At 49.1% G+C, this 12,606-nt stretch overlaps 1 protein-coding gene across 3 annotated transcripts in view; it reads right to left on the bottom strand.

The window, feature by feature from the left end:
• Nucleotides 1-12,606, bottom strand: part of TNIK (TRAF2 and NCK interacting kinase) — a 151,591-nt gene that overhangs the window by 26,919 nt on the left and 112,066 nt on the right. The window contains exons 13-17 of one of the 3 annotated variants that reach the window (XM_050308683.1): nt 9,716-9,826; nt 9,149-9,235; nt 7,653-7,853; nt 2,836-3,000; nt 799-1,038 (exon numbers count right to left, since the gene is read on the bottom strand). In XM_050308683.1, coding sequence (XP_050164640.1) covers nt 799-1,038; nt 2,836-3,000; nt 7,653-7,853; nt 9,149-9,235; nt 9,716-9,826 — 804 coding nt within the window. The remainder of the gene's footprint in view (nt 1-798; nt 1,039-2,835; nt 3,001-7,652; nt 7,854-9,148; nt 9,236-9,715; nt 9,827-12,606) is intronic. The other 2 variants (XM_050308684.1, XM_050308685.1) reach the window with 2 other exon arrangements.

Genomic DNA, 12,606 nt, shown 5'->3' with positions numbered 1-12,606 from the left:
TCACTTGGTGACAGCAAAACCAGGAACATCATTAACACCCATGACACCACCATACATCCCTTGCACAGGAGGCTTACCTGGTAACTGGGATTTTACTCTTAAAAAGGCAAGTCACTTACTTTGTTAATACATGGAAAAATTGCCTCTCAATAAGGGACAAATACTGCCTCACTGTCACTAATCAATTTATAATCATTTCTTCTCTGTAAAAATCCTCCCAGGCTGAGCTCTGATTCACTGTAAGGTGAACTTTAATGGCCAAGTCATAATTCTTCCAAAATGAAGGTGTATAAACAACACGATCGAAATACCGGTCCAGAAGAATCCTAATTAGAGAGGTACTGCCAGACACTGCCAAAATGTCAATGAATGTATAAAGCTGCTGGAGCCCTTACAAGTCTTCCATCAAATATTGATTGCAACTGGAGGCATGGCACTGGACTAAAAAGGACCCGTCTGATTGAGTATGACAAATTTTATGTTCCTATAATTCTATTTCAACAGAAGGTTGTTTTTTTATCCGAGGGGAAGGGGAGATTAATTTGTTTTGGCCGCTGTCCGGGCTCGGGAACTTTCTTTGCTGGAGGGCAGCACTGTTTTGCAGCGCTCTGTGTGTGCACCCAAGAGCAGCTCCCAGCATCTTGTGCAAAACCTGCCTCAGGAAATGCAGCCCCCGGGCAGGTCGGTACCACAGAACCACAAGGGATGGGCTCAGTGCCGGCCACTCTGCTTTGCCGGAGGGACTCAGCTCTGGGATCGCCTCTTTGACGTGCTGAAAGTGAGGAGCGACGGTGTTACCTTTGGTGGAATGTCTTCCTCCTGCCGTAACCAAGAACTTCGGTCAAACTTTTCAATGCAAGGGGGCAGAGGAGGGTTTTCTGAGGTGGGGTCCGAGTTCTGCCTTGGCATCTCAGTGCGGTGAGAGGTCACCGTCAGAGCCTCCTGAAACCCAGCCAGTCCCTTTGCAGGCTGTTCATGCAGTGACTGAGACCCAGACAAGGAGCTTCCTTGGGATTTCACAGTGACCAGATGTGGAATCTAAGCACCAAGTCAAAACAGAACTATCAGTCAAAATAGGAAAACCAAAAACCAAAAAAAAAGAAAGGAATCAAAAAAAAATTTTAAAAAATTTGATCTAAAAAAAGATAATTTTGATTAGCATTTTGGATGCACTGAAAAGCCCCCTCAGTCTGAGATCAGCACTGCCTTGGTTTCAGGAACTTCTGACTTTAATCGCATCAACGCAAGATCCGTTAAAAATTACACTTGCACAGCTCAGCCTCTTAAAATCAGGAAATGTCATGCTCACTCCTGCCCACTCCTGCGTGTGCAGGGACACGGCTGGCACTGACAGCCCCTCTGGCATTCTGTGGGTGCTCCCTCCTGCCAGCTCCCATACGCACCGTGCCCACCCCAGGCTCTGCCTGCTGCCGGATGAAATTCCAGCTCCTAAGCCTGCACCTCTACAGTTGTGCTAATGAGGTTTGGCATGGATTTTCCATGTTAAAAATGAAAAAAAAAAAAAAAAAAAAGGAAACGATAGTAAATAATAATTGATTAAAAAAAAAATCATCAGGAATTCTCAGGCATAGATGGCTTAAAAAAATATCTTGAGGCATGAGTTTCTATAGGTCCTCTATCCCATGGATCAGCCCTATAGGATACAAGTGAAAGGAATCCTGGTATCAGTAGTGGGAAACCTGAGAAAATCACAAATTTACAGTTTGTGAAATCAGAGCTTCTTCCCAGCTCCCTGGGAAGCTGCACTCCTTGGATACAGCGGGGTTATAGCTTTTATTTGACATTCCTGCACGCGTCTCTGCCCGCGTCTCACAGCTATGTGTGTATGCACACACACACTGACATGGGGCTCTGGGCTTCAGGCAACACTGTCATTGCTATTTTACTGCCAAACAAAAGGTTTTGTAGCTGTTGATGATAAGGGTTGCTAAACAGGTCACTGAAAAGTACCTGGTGAAATCAGAGAGATGACAGTGACGTGGGGTTTTGCCCACTTCCCAAGGCATGCAGACCACGTATGTTGGGCAAAGGAGTTTTATATTTAAGGGCTTTCCTGCATGTTTTTGCTTAAAGCTGGCATGGTACTGGAGGTGCACATAGCACATGTAGATGGCACTGAGTTGGCATGTTTTCCCATAGAAAGCCCAGCTGGACTTGGAGCAAAGGCTTTGTACTTCCCTCTGAAATCCCTGCTGGAGTCTGGGGGAGGCATTCCAGGGGCTGGACCAAAACCAGCACCAACACTCCTACAGCTTTCAGTGGCAGAGCACTTGCAGACCTCGTGGCTGGGGGAAACTTTTAAAATAACGATGCCCCTCCTCTGTGACAGTCGTGGTGATCTATGCCCTCTCCAGATGTGTTTGTGACTGATGTCAACTCAATGGAAAACCAAAACAAAACCTTGAATCAAAGCGGCAAACAAAGCAAAACCTCTTTCTGATGATCCTCAGCATCAAAGCGTCCTGGGTCATTTGTACCAGGTGCTGTGGTTTTCAGTCTTTTACACAAACCAGACCCAAAGAGGATCAGAGCAACTGCTGCACTGGACCAGAGCAGCAGCTCCTCTCAGTCCTCCTGCTTGTTTCTAGCAGTAACCAGTCCGTGATGCTTCAAAGGAAGGTATAAACCAGTGTGATGCTGCTAACACATGGAGGTGACAGGAGGAATACTCATGGATGTAGATGCTGCTCTTACTCATGAACATGCTTCAGGCTGAGGAACCAGGGAGTGAGACTCTATTTCCCTTTATTCCGCTCTTTCTCTCGTTACCTTACCAGCACCCCCAGCATCCTGGCGCCGGGGAAGCGCCGTTACCTGCGGGTCCACGGGTCGGAGCAGGGGTGGGGTCCGGGCTGGCTGCACACCACTGATGCTGAAGGACTCTGACCGAGGAGGCAGGTTGGGGTCAGAAATCCTGTTGGCCACCTTATGGGGCATGGCCGGCGAGCTCTGGCGATTGAGCCGGGAGCGCTCCTCCACCTGCAGGGGGATGGGGAGAGTGGGTCAACACACCCCAAAAAGAGACCACTTCCAATGGAAAATAGAGGCATGCATAAACACCTGCAGGAAGCTCTGCTCACTTTAGGTGTATCACAACTAATGTTTGATCAAGGCAGTGATCGGTCAAAGGTTGGACTCGATGGTCTTGGAAGTCTTTTCCAACCTAAACGATTCTGTTATCATGGAATCCGAGTTACCCCATACACCGTACAACAAATGCATTTTAGAGGCACCAGAAGGACTATCTGCATTGATGTGCTTAATTAATTTCTGAATATGAAGTGGAAAAATAAAGAAACTAAAAAGAAAAAATTAGGAAAAGGCAACACACCTCAGAGGCGTTTCTAGAAGATGACTCCTGAGAAGCTCTTGCTTCTTCTCAAATAGGTCTTTAGGCAAGGAGACCCCTTTCCTTCACTATTATAAACACCATGACAAGTGGTTTTGTTTGATTTGAATAAAATAATAAACATGGCAGCCAGAAGACGGCTGGCTTTGATCTGGATTTAGTGAGTCTGGCACCTTGTCATGTATGGGAGGGAAAATCCTCTATTACTGAGGGAGAAATCAACCCAAAGTCCACTGCTTTCAGCTACCCTTGATGGGAACATGGTGGTTTCAGCTAGCCCAGCCTTATGTGCCATCCTGCAGTCAGACTGTGCATTGATATTCAGGCAGCATATGCTATGCAGGATTTTTGATACCTCAAGATCTGCTGAATATTTTCATTTACGTATCATTAACATGTTAAACACCCTTAGCATGTCTCGATTCCACCATGGACGATGCCAGGCTAAAATGCAATCTTTAAAGTAGGTTTGCTTGGAAGGAACCACAGCTTTTCTTTAAGTAAATAAATACTCATGAAACAACAGAGCCACTTCTATGAATAAAAATGAATCTTTCTCAGAGACTGAGCAGGCAACAGAGTAAAATAGGTAAGAAATTTGCGTTAGGGACTTTTTTCAGTTCATGATGGACCCCTTGGGCTTCTGTTGAGTCCTAAGAGGTCACCACAACTTCCCCAGGCACTGCCCACTGACTAGCAGAGGCAGAGCTCGGGTCAGCAATGCCCATGGAAGCGGACACAAGGATGGGAAGGAGAGCAGAGCGGGAAGGAGAACTCTCTCTGAACAAGGGAACAGTGCTGGGTCACAGGCTGCTCCAGCACATCTCCTTATCAGCCAGGCCTTGGCACGAACAACGACAGGCAGAGACGGTGCCGCCGAGTCCTCCGGCTGTTTGCAGGCGCTCTCCGGCACGCTGCCAACCCAAGATGTGCAGCTAATTATGGAGGATGTCAGAGCTCGTGTGGAGGACAAGGCAGGAGAGTGATGAAATAGGGAAGTCTGGGTACTGGGAAGGAGAAAGGTGCTTGGTTTCCCACTGCTGGCATCTCCTTGTTAGCACCTTGTGGCACCAGCACGGCAGAGGATGCTCTTGGGACTCTACATTTGTATTTTGTGGGGCCCTACTGACTCCACCATTAGATAGAGAGGGGTAAAAAGCAGCAGAACTCTTAAGGAATTCATCCTTGCTCCAGCTCAGGCCATTTCTAATTGAACTCAAGACTCCCCTCAAACAGGGAACATCCTCAGCAGAGTCTGGGCAGTCCCAGTGGAAGGCTGCTAATGTTTTAACACATCACTTCACAGTGAGAGAAGGATAAAAAGCCACGGGGACTGAAGGAGGAGCTGATGAGGGTGTTTGCTGCTGCAGAGAACAGACCAGCTTGTGATGCACAGCTGAGCCCCAAGTTCCTGGGAATCTCCAAGCCGCAGGAAAGCACTGCAAGTTTCACCTGGCTACCTGCAACACCTTGCTTGGTCTGTAACAGAAGAGTCAGTCCGTAACAGAAGAGTCAGTAACAAAGGGAACTGCTAATTTCAGGACTACTGCTCAGAGTGCTAATGCCATGGCCCTGGCTGGATCACAACACGCTCTCCAAAAAGGCCCAGCTAGTCCTTGATTAGAAGAAGAGATGTGCCTTGGCAAACAGGGCAGGTCTGGGCCAGCACCCAAAGCTACAGGCCGAGTTAACTTACAGTGGACAACCCTCCACTCGCTAGAAGATGAGTAGAAGGGGCAGCAGATGGAATGTGCATCCACACGTGTTGGCAGGACTATCTGATCAGACTGTTTTGTTCAGAAGAAAGAGAAATTCTTGACTGTGCCTGAGAGATGCAGCACAGCCTGGTTCCTCACCCAGAGCTCTGCTGTCACCAATGGGCCAGTCCCCAACAAGGCAGTGCAGGGACACAACCACAAGGTGAGTGGCCACAGTCTCACCTTTAAGCTTTACCCTTTGTCTGCAGGGTCTTGGGAGTCACCATGTGAAGACAAGTGAGGTGGGGAAAATATGTGCATAAAGGAGAGGTGTGAAAAGCAAAGAGGGGCACAGCATGAAGAGAGCTCAGCTGTGGTGATCAGGCTCCTGAAAGAGAAGACTTCAGACCAGAAAGCATAAAACCAAGGACAGTATGGGATACAATGCAAAATCTTCAGGAAATATCCAAATAAGCTTTGCAGAGCCTCCAGAAATTGTAGGCGGAGCACCAGACTCGTCTTTTCATTGTTCCCAAAGGAAAACAAAGTCTCAATATTTCTGTTAAATTAGCATGCATGGGTTAGATATGGAAACTGCAAAACTACAGCAAGAACCACTGATTAAGTACCAGCACAAGTCCATCTGTATAGCCAGAAAGGGTGGGCATTCACTGTGAGCAGAAAAGCACCTAAATTGCTAAAAGTGGAACTATGCAGTAGATAAAACAGGGGATGGAGGTGAGAGGAGTCGTTCTGGGAAGTTCCCAAGGGTGCTGTGCCCAGGCAGTACATCAAACCACTGCTCCCAAGAGCACAAAGATGCCCCAGCTGCTGCTTTGAGCATTTAATTAGAAACTGGGTAGAGCGACACAGGTGAGGAATAACTGGCTTGGACAGCTAAATGGTGGAAGCTGGAGATGTTCCCTGACAACAGGAAACCTTAAATTCCCTATGATTTCAGCAAAGGGTAAGAGGCCATGTTCTGCTACTCTCATTCACACTGTGCAGTTCCCAAGGTCCTGCTTCCACTGACGGCAACAAAAAGATGCCTCCTCCGTGGAACAGAAGAAATGGGCCTTTGTGTCCAAAAGGGAAAACTAAATCCAACACTTTTCTCCTTCAAACCAGATAAAGAATAACATTCCTTTTTATGTATCTTTGCTAAAGTTTTGAAGACAGTGCCAGAGGTACTTTAGCAACATTCTAGAGGATTTACTCAAAACCAGAAAATGAAAGAGTTTACTCCCTTCTTCCTGCCTGCTACCCTACCTACCCTCACAGCACTTCTGCAGATGCTCAAGAGAGACCCAATTCTGCACAAAGAGGCAGAGGCACCACCCAGGTAGAAGACTCTCCTGTCAGAAGGCAGCTCAGCACATCTGGAACGTCTCATCTGCAAATCCCACTTATCAAACCTCTTTTTCCACTGGAAGGGCTGGAGAATGATGCTGCAAGTCCATGAAAATATATCTCCTGGTGCATTGCCACAAAAAGAGAATGAAGACTAAATTGGAAGGCAATGAAGGAGAAACCCAAGGGAGTATACAAAGTATATGAAGAGCTGAAAAGAACTTTTGACACCCACATCTATCTCTGTGATGGTTTAGAAAGGCCAAGAACTGTTCGTATCATTGGCCTTTGCTTAGCAATGGACAGCTGGCTGAATTCCTTGAGCTTGCAGGTATTGTGGATGCAGCTGAGGACTGTCAAGAGGAAAGACCAGGAGACAGCTACATGTTGGATGCACATCACATCTCTGCCAGAACTAGAGTGCCAGACATCTGGCAGCAGAGCAGAGATCCTGCTTAGTAGGAAGAATAAGTGAGTTATTAAAAGATCTTTCTGCCCAGGAGTAGGGTTACAAATTTAAACCAACTAAACACAAAGAACTTCAGAAAAATTAATAGCAAGAGCAGGCACCAGTCTTACTGGAGCCACCACAAAGACATTAAGGAGAAAGAGTTTGCACATGATCCTGAATCCGCACTGCAGACAATGCATGTCTTCATCTTTTCAAGACTACTCAGCCAGGCAACAATTAATATTCAAAATCACAACTGTTAACAACAATTCTCTCTTTTTGCTTGAGAGAAAGAAAATCACAGAAGAGCAATCCCAAGAGATAAAGCCCTAAGCCTGGGAGGAACAGCTGTCCAATCCCTGACTATGTGGAATTAGGGCTTAGCAAGGCACTCCATGACAACTATCCCCTACATTCACCCCTGGCCCCCTTTGGATGTGCCAGGAAGGAGAATGAGAAGATGATCTTTAAAGTCCTTTCTAACCCCTTAACATTCTATGATTATATGCCCAAAAGCCCAATAGGGCTGAACCCCTCCAGGAGGGATCCATCCTCTTCCTTGCACAGCCTCATGGAAAAACCTCCTCCCTCCCCTCTGCTTGCACAAACACAAACGCTGAGACACACACTCGGCACCAAACTGGGAGTGTTTCCAGCACAGCCGATGGCATCTGCTGGATCCCAACCCTGTGGAGCACAACCTGCAGTGGGCACTTGGGACCAAACCCCACGCCCAGCCCTGTGGATGTAGCTGGGCCCCACCACGCCCCTCGCTCTCCCCTACCTCCTTGGCCCAGGCTGGCTTCTCGCTGGCATTTATCCCTTCTTTGTAATGGTAGAGCGGCTTCTTCTCTGCCGGCCTCTGGTCCTGCCGCTGCTGCTGCTGCTGCTGCTGCAGGGACACCAGGTAGTCCCGCTCCTGCTGGAGCTGCCTCTGCAGCCTCTCCGCCTGCCGCTGCTCCTCCAGCTGCTTGCGCTTGTACTCCTGCCCAGGAGAAAACACAGTGACAAGGTGCCCGGCCAGCCTGCAGGTTTATCTGTTTGGGTGGAAAATGGGGTGTCTGAAAGGCTGCTTTTCTGGAAAAGCTCATTGATATGTAAGACTTTGGGGACTGAGCTGTAAAGCATCTCCAAGGAGAGACTGCTGGGAGGACAGAGCCAACACATCCAGAGTTGTGACTTTGGCATCGATGTTTTGCAGCTGCTGAACTGCCCTGTCAGATGGGAATAGGGGGTGCTAGCGCTGCTTTGTCAGGGAAACCCTGTGAGATCCTCGAGAGCTGACATGTGCTTAGGAGTTACCACTGACTTTACCTATATATTTCTGGACAGGAAGAACAAAGGATCAATCCAGTGAGGTGTCAAAACATCACCTGGTCAACGTGGGGCTCCAAGTAACCTGCTCTAGTGGAAGGTGTCCCTGCCCATGGCAGGGGCATTGGAATGAGATGAGCCTTTAAGATCCCTTCCAACCCAAACCATTTCATGACTGTGTGGTCAGATAAAAACAAACCAAAATCAACTCCTCTGTAGGACCAATTCACTGATCCTGGGAAGGGCTGCACAGCAGAGCCAATTGTGTGATCCTTCTGAATCTCTATGAGGCTCTGTGAGGTTTAAGGAGTAAATCACTTTGAAAGGGCCTTTTTAGAAGACAAGGGCTTGTGTGAGGGTTTTTCTTTTTCTTAAACAAAATTAATATCACGAGCAAAAAAAGAATAATCCCTGCAGATTAAAAGAAAATGCAGTGAGAGTAACAGCTACCAGCATTAAAAAGGATAACTCAAAACCAAATTAAATAAAAAGAGGACATCTACAACGCAAACAGCACATAAGTGAATACACAGCATTCTTGCAAGGAAATTAAAACAAGAGCCTTCGCTTGGAACACGAAGACCAGCATGGCAGGGTGGGTTTGATGGGTGCAGGCACGCGACAGCTCGAACGCACCCCGACATGCTATGAACAGCCTTCAAAACTACACAGCAGCAACCAGGGCTACTCCTCTTGTGGAGGCACCAGGGCTGCTCCTCCCGTGGAATCACACACATGCCAGCGCCGTGGAAGGGATGCAATGAGAGCCGTGCACCGTGAGGGGGCCCAGCCCGAAGCGGCGGCAGGGAATCAAGGCATGCTGGCAGCCACAGAGCGGGACAGGAGGCTCCAGGTAAGGTGGTGAGTGGTGTCCCCCATGTCTGGGCATGGCAGGAGGCACCTGGGTGGGGGGTGGGTGCAGGCGGGCACATGCGGACGCGACAGTGGCCGGGGCCTCCCATTTACCAGAAGTAGCGCTTGCTCCTGCAACAACTGCTGCTGCAGGATCTCTAACTGTCTCTGCTCCTCCTCTAACTGTCGCCTGATGTACTCCTGGAGCCATGGGCAGCAAGGATCAAAGGAAAAAGAGAGAGAAGGTAAAAGAGACAGCATTTCCCAAGAGGCCGGAGAATGAGGTGGGCACCCACATCCACCCCACCCGAGTGCCGGCACTTGATCGATCAGCACAGGCACCCTCAGTCCCTGCCCAAGGAGCCCAGGGTGTCCATCGCTCTACATGGAGGGGTAAAGAAGAGAAACCACGGGAAATGGCACACATGTCCCAAGAATACCAAAAAATCTGACCCCAGGAACCAAGTGGGTGGGAAAAACCTGCATCAAGTGTCTCCACACCTGCGGGCCAGCAAGTGGATCCACACAGAAACAAACAACAGCAGTGAAAGCAACACACGCGGTGTTAACAATTAGGCAATTTGCTCTCAAGTAGTAAAAAATGAGTGTTTACAAGAAAATCCCTGATTAGAGGAAGAGGAAGCCACGCTGAAGGCGATGGCCCTGCTCCCACCAGGTTACCTGCTCGTGCTCTGCACGCCGCCGCTCCTCCTCCCGCCGCATCTGCTCCTCGTAGTGCCGGCGCTGCTCCCGCTCCTGCTGCTTCCGCAGCTCCTTCTCCCGCCTCTGTTGCTGTGGGGGCAGGAGGCACAGGTCAGCACCCCCACTCCTTTCCCTGGGACATCAAATTCTTTCTCTCGTGATTTTTGGGGTGTCACTTCGCCCAGAGATCCAGAGTGCTCCCGCTCATCATCAAGGAGATGCCTTCCCAGCAGGTCGGTCCATTTGGGTGGCAGGGGGGCTTCCTGATCCCACCTTCTTGATCCCACCTCATCCTCACGCACTCTGATGCCTGGCACTAGCTATTAAGAACCCAGAGCAGTGTCCCAGCCAGCACCAGATCCTACTTTATTATTCCACCTGCAGAGGAAGCCATGGGGGCAAGTGCACGGCCCCCACCAGTGGGTTAATCAGGCCTCAGACACTCGGGAGCTTCATGAGCCCATCCCTTTTGGGGAACTCACATCTCAGCCCCAGTGAGGATGAGGGAGGGACCCAGGGGATTTACTGCCTGTTGAGAGGGAAACACATCCCTCTTAATGGCTGCTGAGATCTGAAACTAATAAAGAGGACCCAAAATCCAAGGGCTTTTCCTTTCTGAAACAAAAAATGAGCAGCACAGGGAAGGCTTCCCTTGCCATCCTCAGGCCACCCTTGCCTGCTGACCCTCCTGGGTCACATCCCTGCCTGCTCCACTCCACAGCACCTTTGCTGACAGCAGATCCGGGGAATTTTGTGGTAATGACAACTGACCCACAGCCTGCTGTGAATCATCCTGGGCGACACTTGCAGCTCCCACATCCCATGCTTTTAAACCCAGCCTAACTCCTGCAGCTACCCAAACCATGCCAGGAGGGTTTTTTTGGGACGCCCCAGGGAGCAGGGGCTCGCAGCAAACTGCTGCAGTGCTCGGCACGGCAGCCCCTCGCTGCAGCCTCACACCACGTCAGCATCGGCAGAGGGCACTCAAATGCCAGCACTGGCTACTGGGGCTCTGCAACCTGCCATGACTCCACCATCTCCTGCCACACGCTAGCGGGAGGCACCCGCTGGAGCAGAATTCTGGCCCTTTTCCCCTGTTTTAATTTTCCTGTCACTGACATGCAGAGGCCGAGCAGACTGCAGTGCGAATGCCGGCACTGGAGAAGCTGGAAATGCCACTAAATCACGGGGAGGGCTGGAGGCAGCAGCTGAGGAGCTGGCTGAGCAATCCAGAGACCAAGATATATCCACTTGAAACTGCTGCTCTGCAGGAACCGGCACTGTGCAGATGGATTTGAAACCTTTATCTATCTAAAGATACTTATATAGATATGTCCTATATAGGTATTCATCCCTACCATAAATATGTCTATAGAGATATTATATATTATATAGATCTCTAGAATAAATCTCTAATACAAGAGATCTAATATATATGTTTATAATCGATACCTAATAGATAGATCTGCTCTATTAGATACATATCCATTATAGCCATTATAATTATATATATATATTCTGTATTTTCTCCTATATTCTATATCTCTGTGTCTCTGTCTCTCTAGAGACAGATATCTGTAGATACCTTTATAGATATCCATATAGATAGATCTGTCTATAGATCTATCTATAGATACTGTAACACACATTTAAAGACATCCCAACATTTCAATCTCAGGAGGAGCCACTGCCTCCTCACCCATAGGCAAACATCCACAGCCACTTCGTGCAGGGACTCCAACGATTTCCTCGGACTGCAGCTCAGCTTTAGTGCCACCTATAGCCATATTTATCAATTCTGCTCCACTCGCCTCGGGGAAGGAAAAAAATCGCATCCAACCTGAAATAACCTGCCAGCTCCAGACTCCGGCGTGTCCCACGCCAGGCACAGTCACTCGCGCTGCCCACGTTAAGCAGGGGATCCATGTGTTACTCCCAGCGTACGCCCGTCCTCGCCAAGCACGGGGCAAACGTGGGGATGGCTGTAGTTTCTGGAACTCTGTACCAGAAATTCCAGAGGATAAACCACTGGGACGTGGTCATTCGGCAGCAGTTACGGTAACACGTGGGATTTCTTGGCTTCAGCAGCGCTCCACGACCTCCTTAGGTGACGGTCGCTGCTCCCATGACCTCTGCAGCACAGATCTTTAGACTAACAGGTTGAGTAAATGTTACCCTGAGTTTCCACTGACAGCTCTGTCTCACTGGTTTTGGGGTGAGTTTTAACGCTTTGGTTTTTTTTGATAAATTATCACACAGCTGAATAAAGCACATAATGCCTGTGTAGGCTGGGCTTGGCTAGCAGGAGGCAAGGCCCTGAATGCCACAGCTATTTCTTACATAAAAACCACCCAAATGGTCTTTATTCCCAATCTGGCAGGCGAAAAAATCCAAACCTTTCCAAAGAAGAAGGCAAAAGCTTTTTTCACAGGGAGAGAACAGCACACCACAACCCTTCCAGGGCACCACGTGCCCAGTGGCCCCAGCGAGGCTGGCCTGCTTCTTGCCTCTCTCCTGCTAGGCAGCATCTAACCACCAGCTTCCTCCACGCTTAAAAGCCTATTTAACTTCAGAAGCTGGGAACTGAGCCCCACAGGTACAGTCTTCTTCCAAAGACAGGTTCCTCTGGATATTTAAAGGGCCTGTGCACCTGCCACAGCCGGGCTCTTCGGGCTGAGGCTGTGAGAGGGATGCAATACCCACATTTATCGAGGCCAGGAGCACAGCGCTCCCCTCCAGCTCCACAGCAGATTTGTCAGGTCACATTATGAGCAAGTCATTTGTCACAGTCGCATTACCAGCACCTTCAGCTAAACACTGCAGCCCAGCAGAGCGGGGCGGAATCGGCCGCTCCGCTGCCTTCCCAGCAC

Source organism: Myiozetetes cayanensis, unplaced genomic scaffold (assembly GCF_022539395.1).
Source record: "Myiozetetes cayanensis isolate MyiCay16 unplaced genomic scaffold, myiCay2020 scf13, whole genome shotgun sequence".
NCBI lineage: Eukaryota > Metazoa > Chordata > Aves > Passeriformes > Tyrannidae > Myiozetetes > Myiozetetes cayanensis.
Note: the sequence above shows the minus strand (reverse complement) of the source record. Positions and strands in the feature narration are given on the sequence as shown.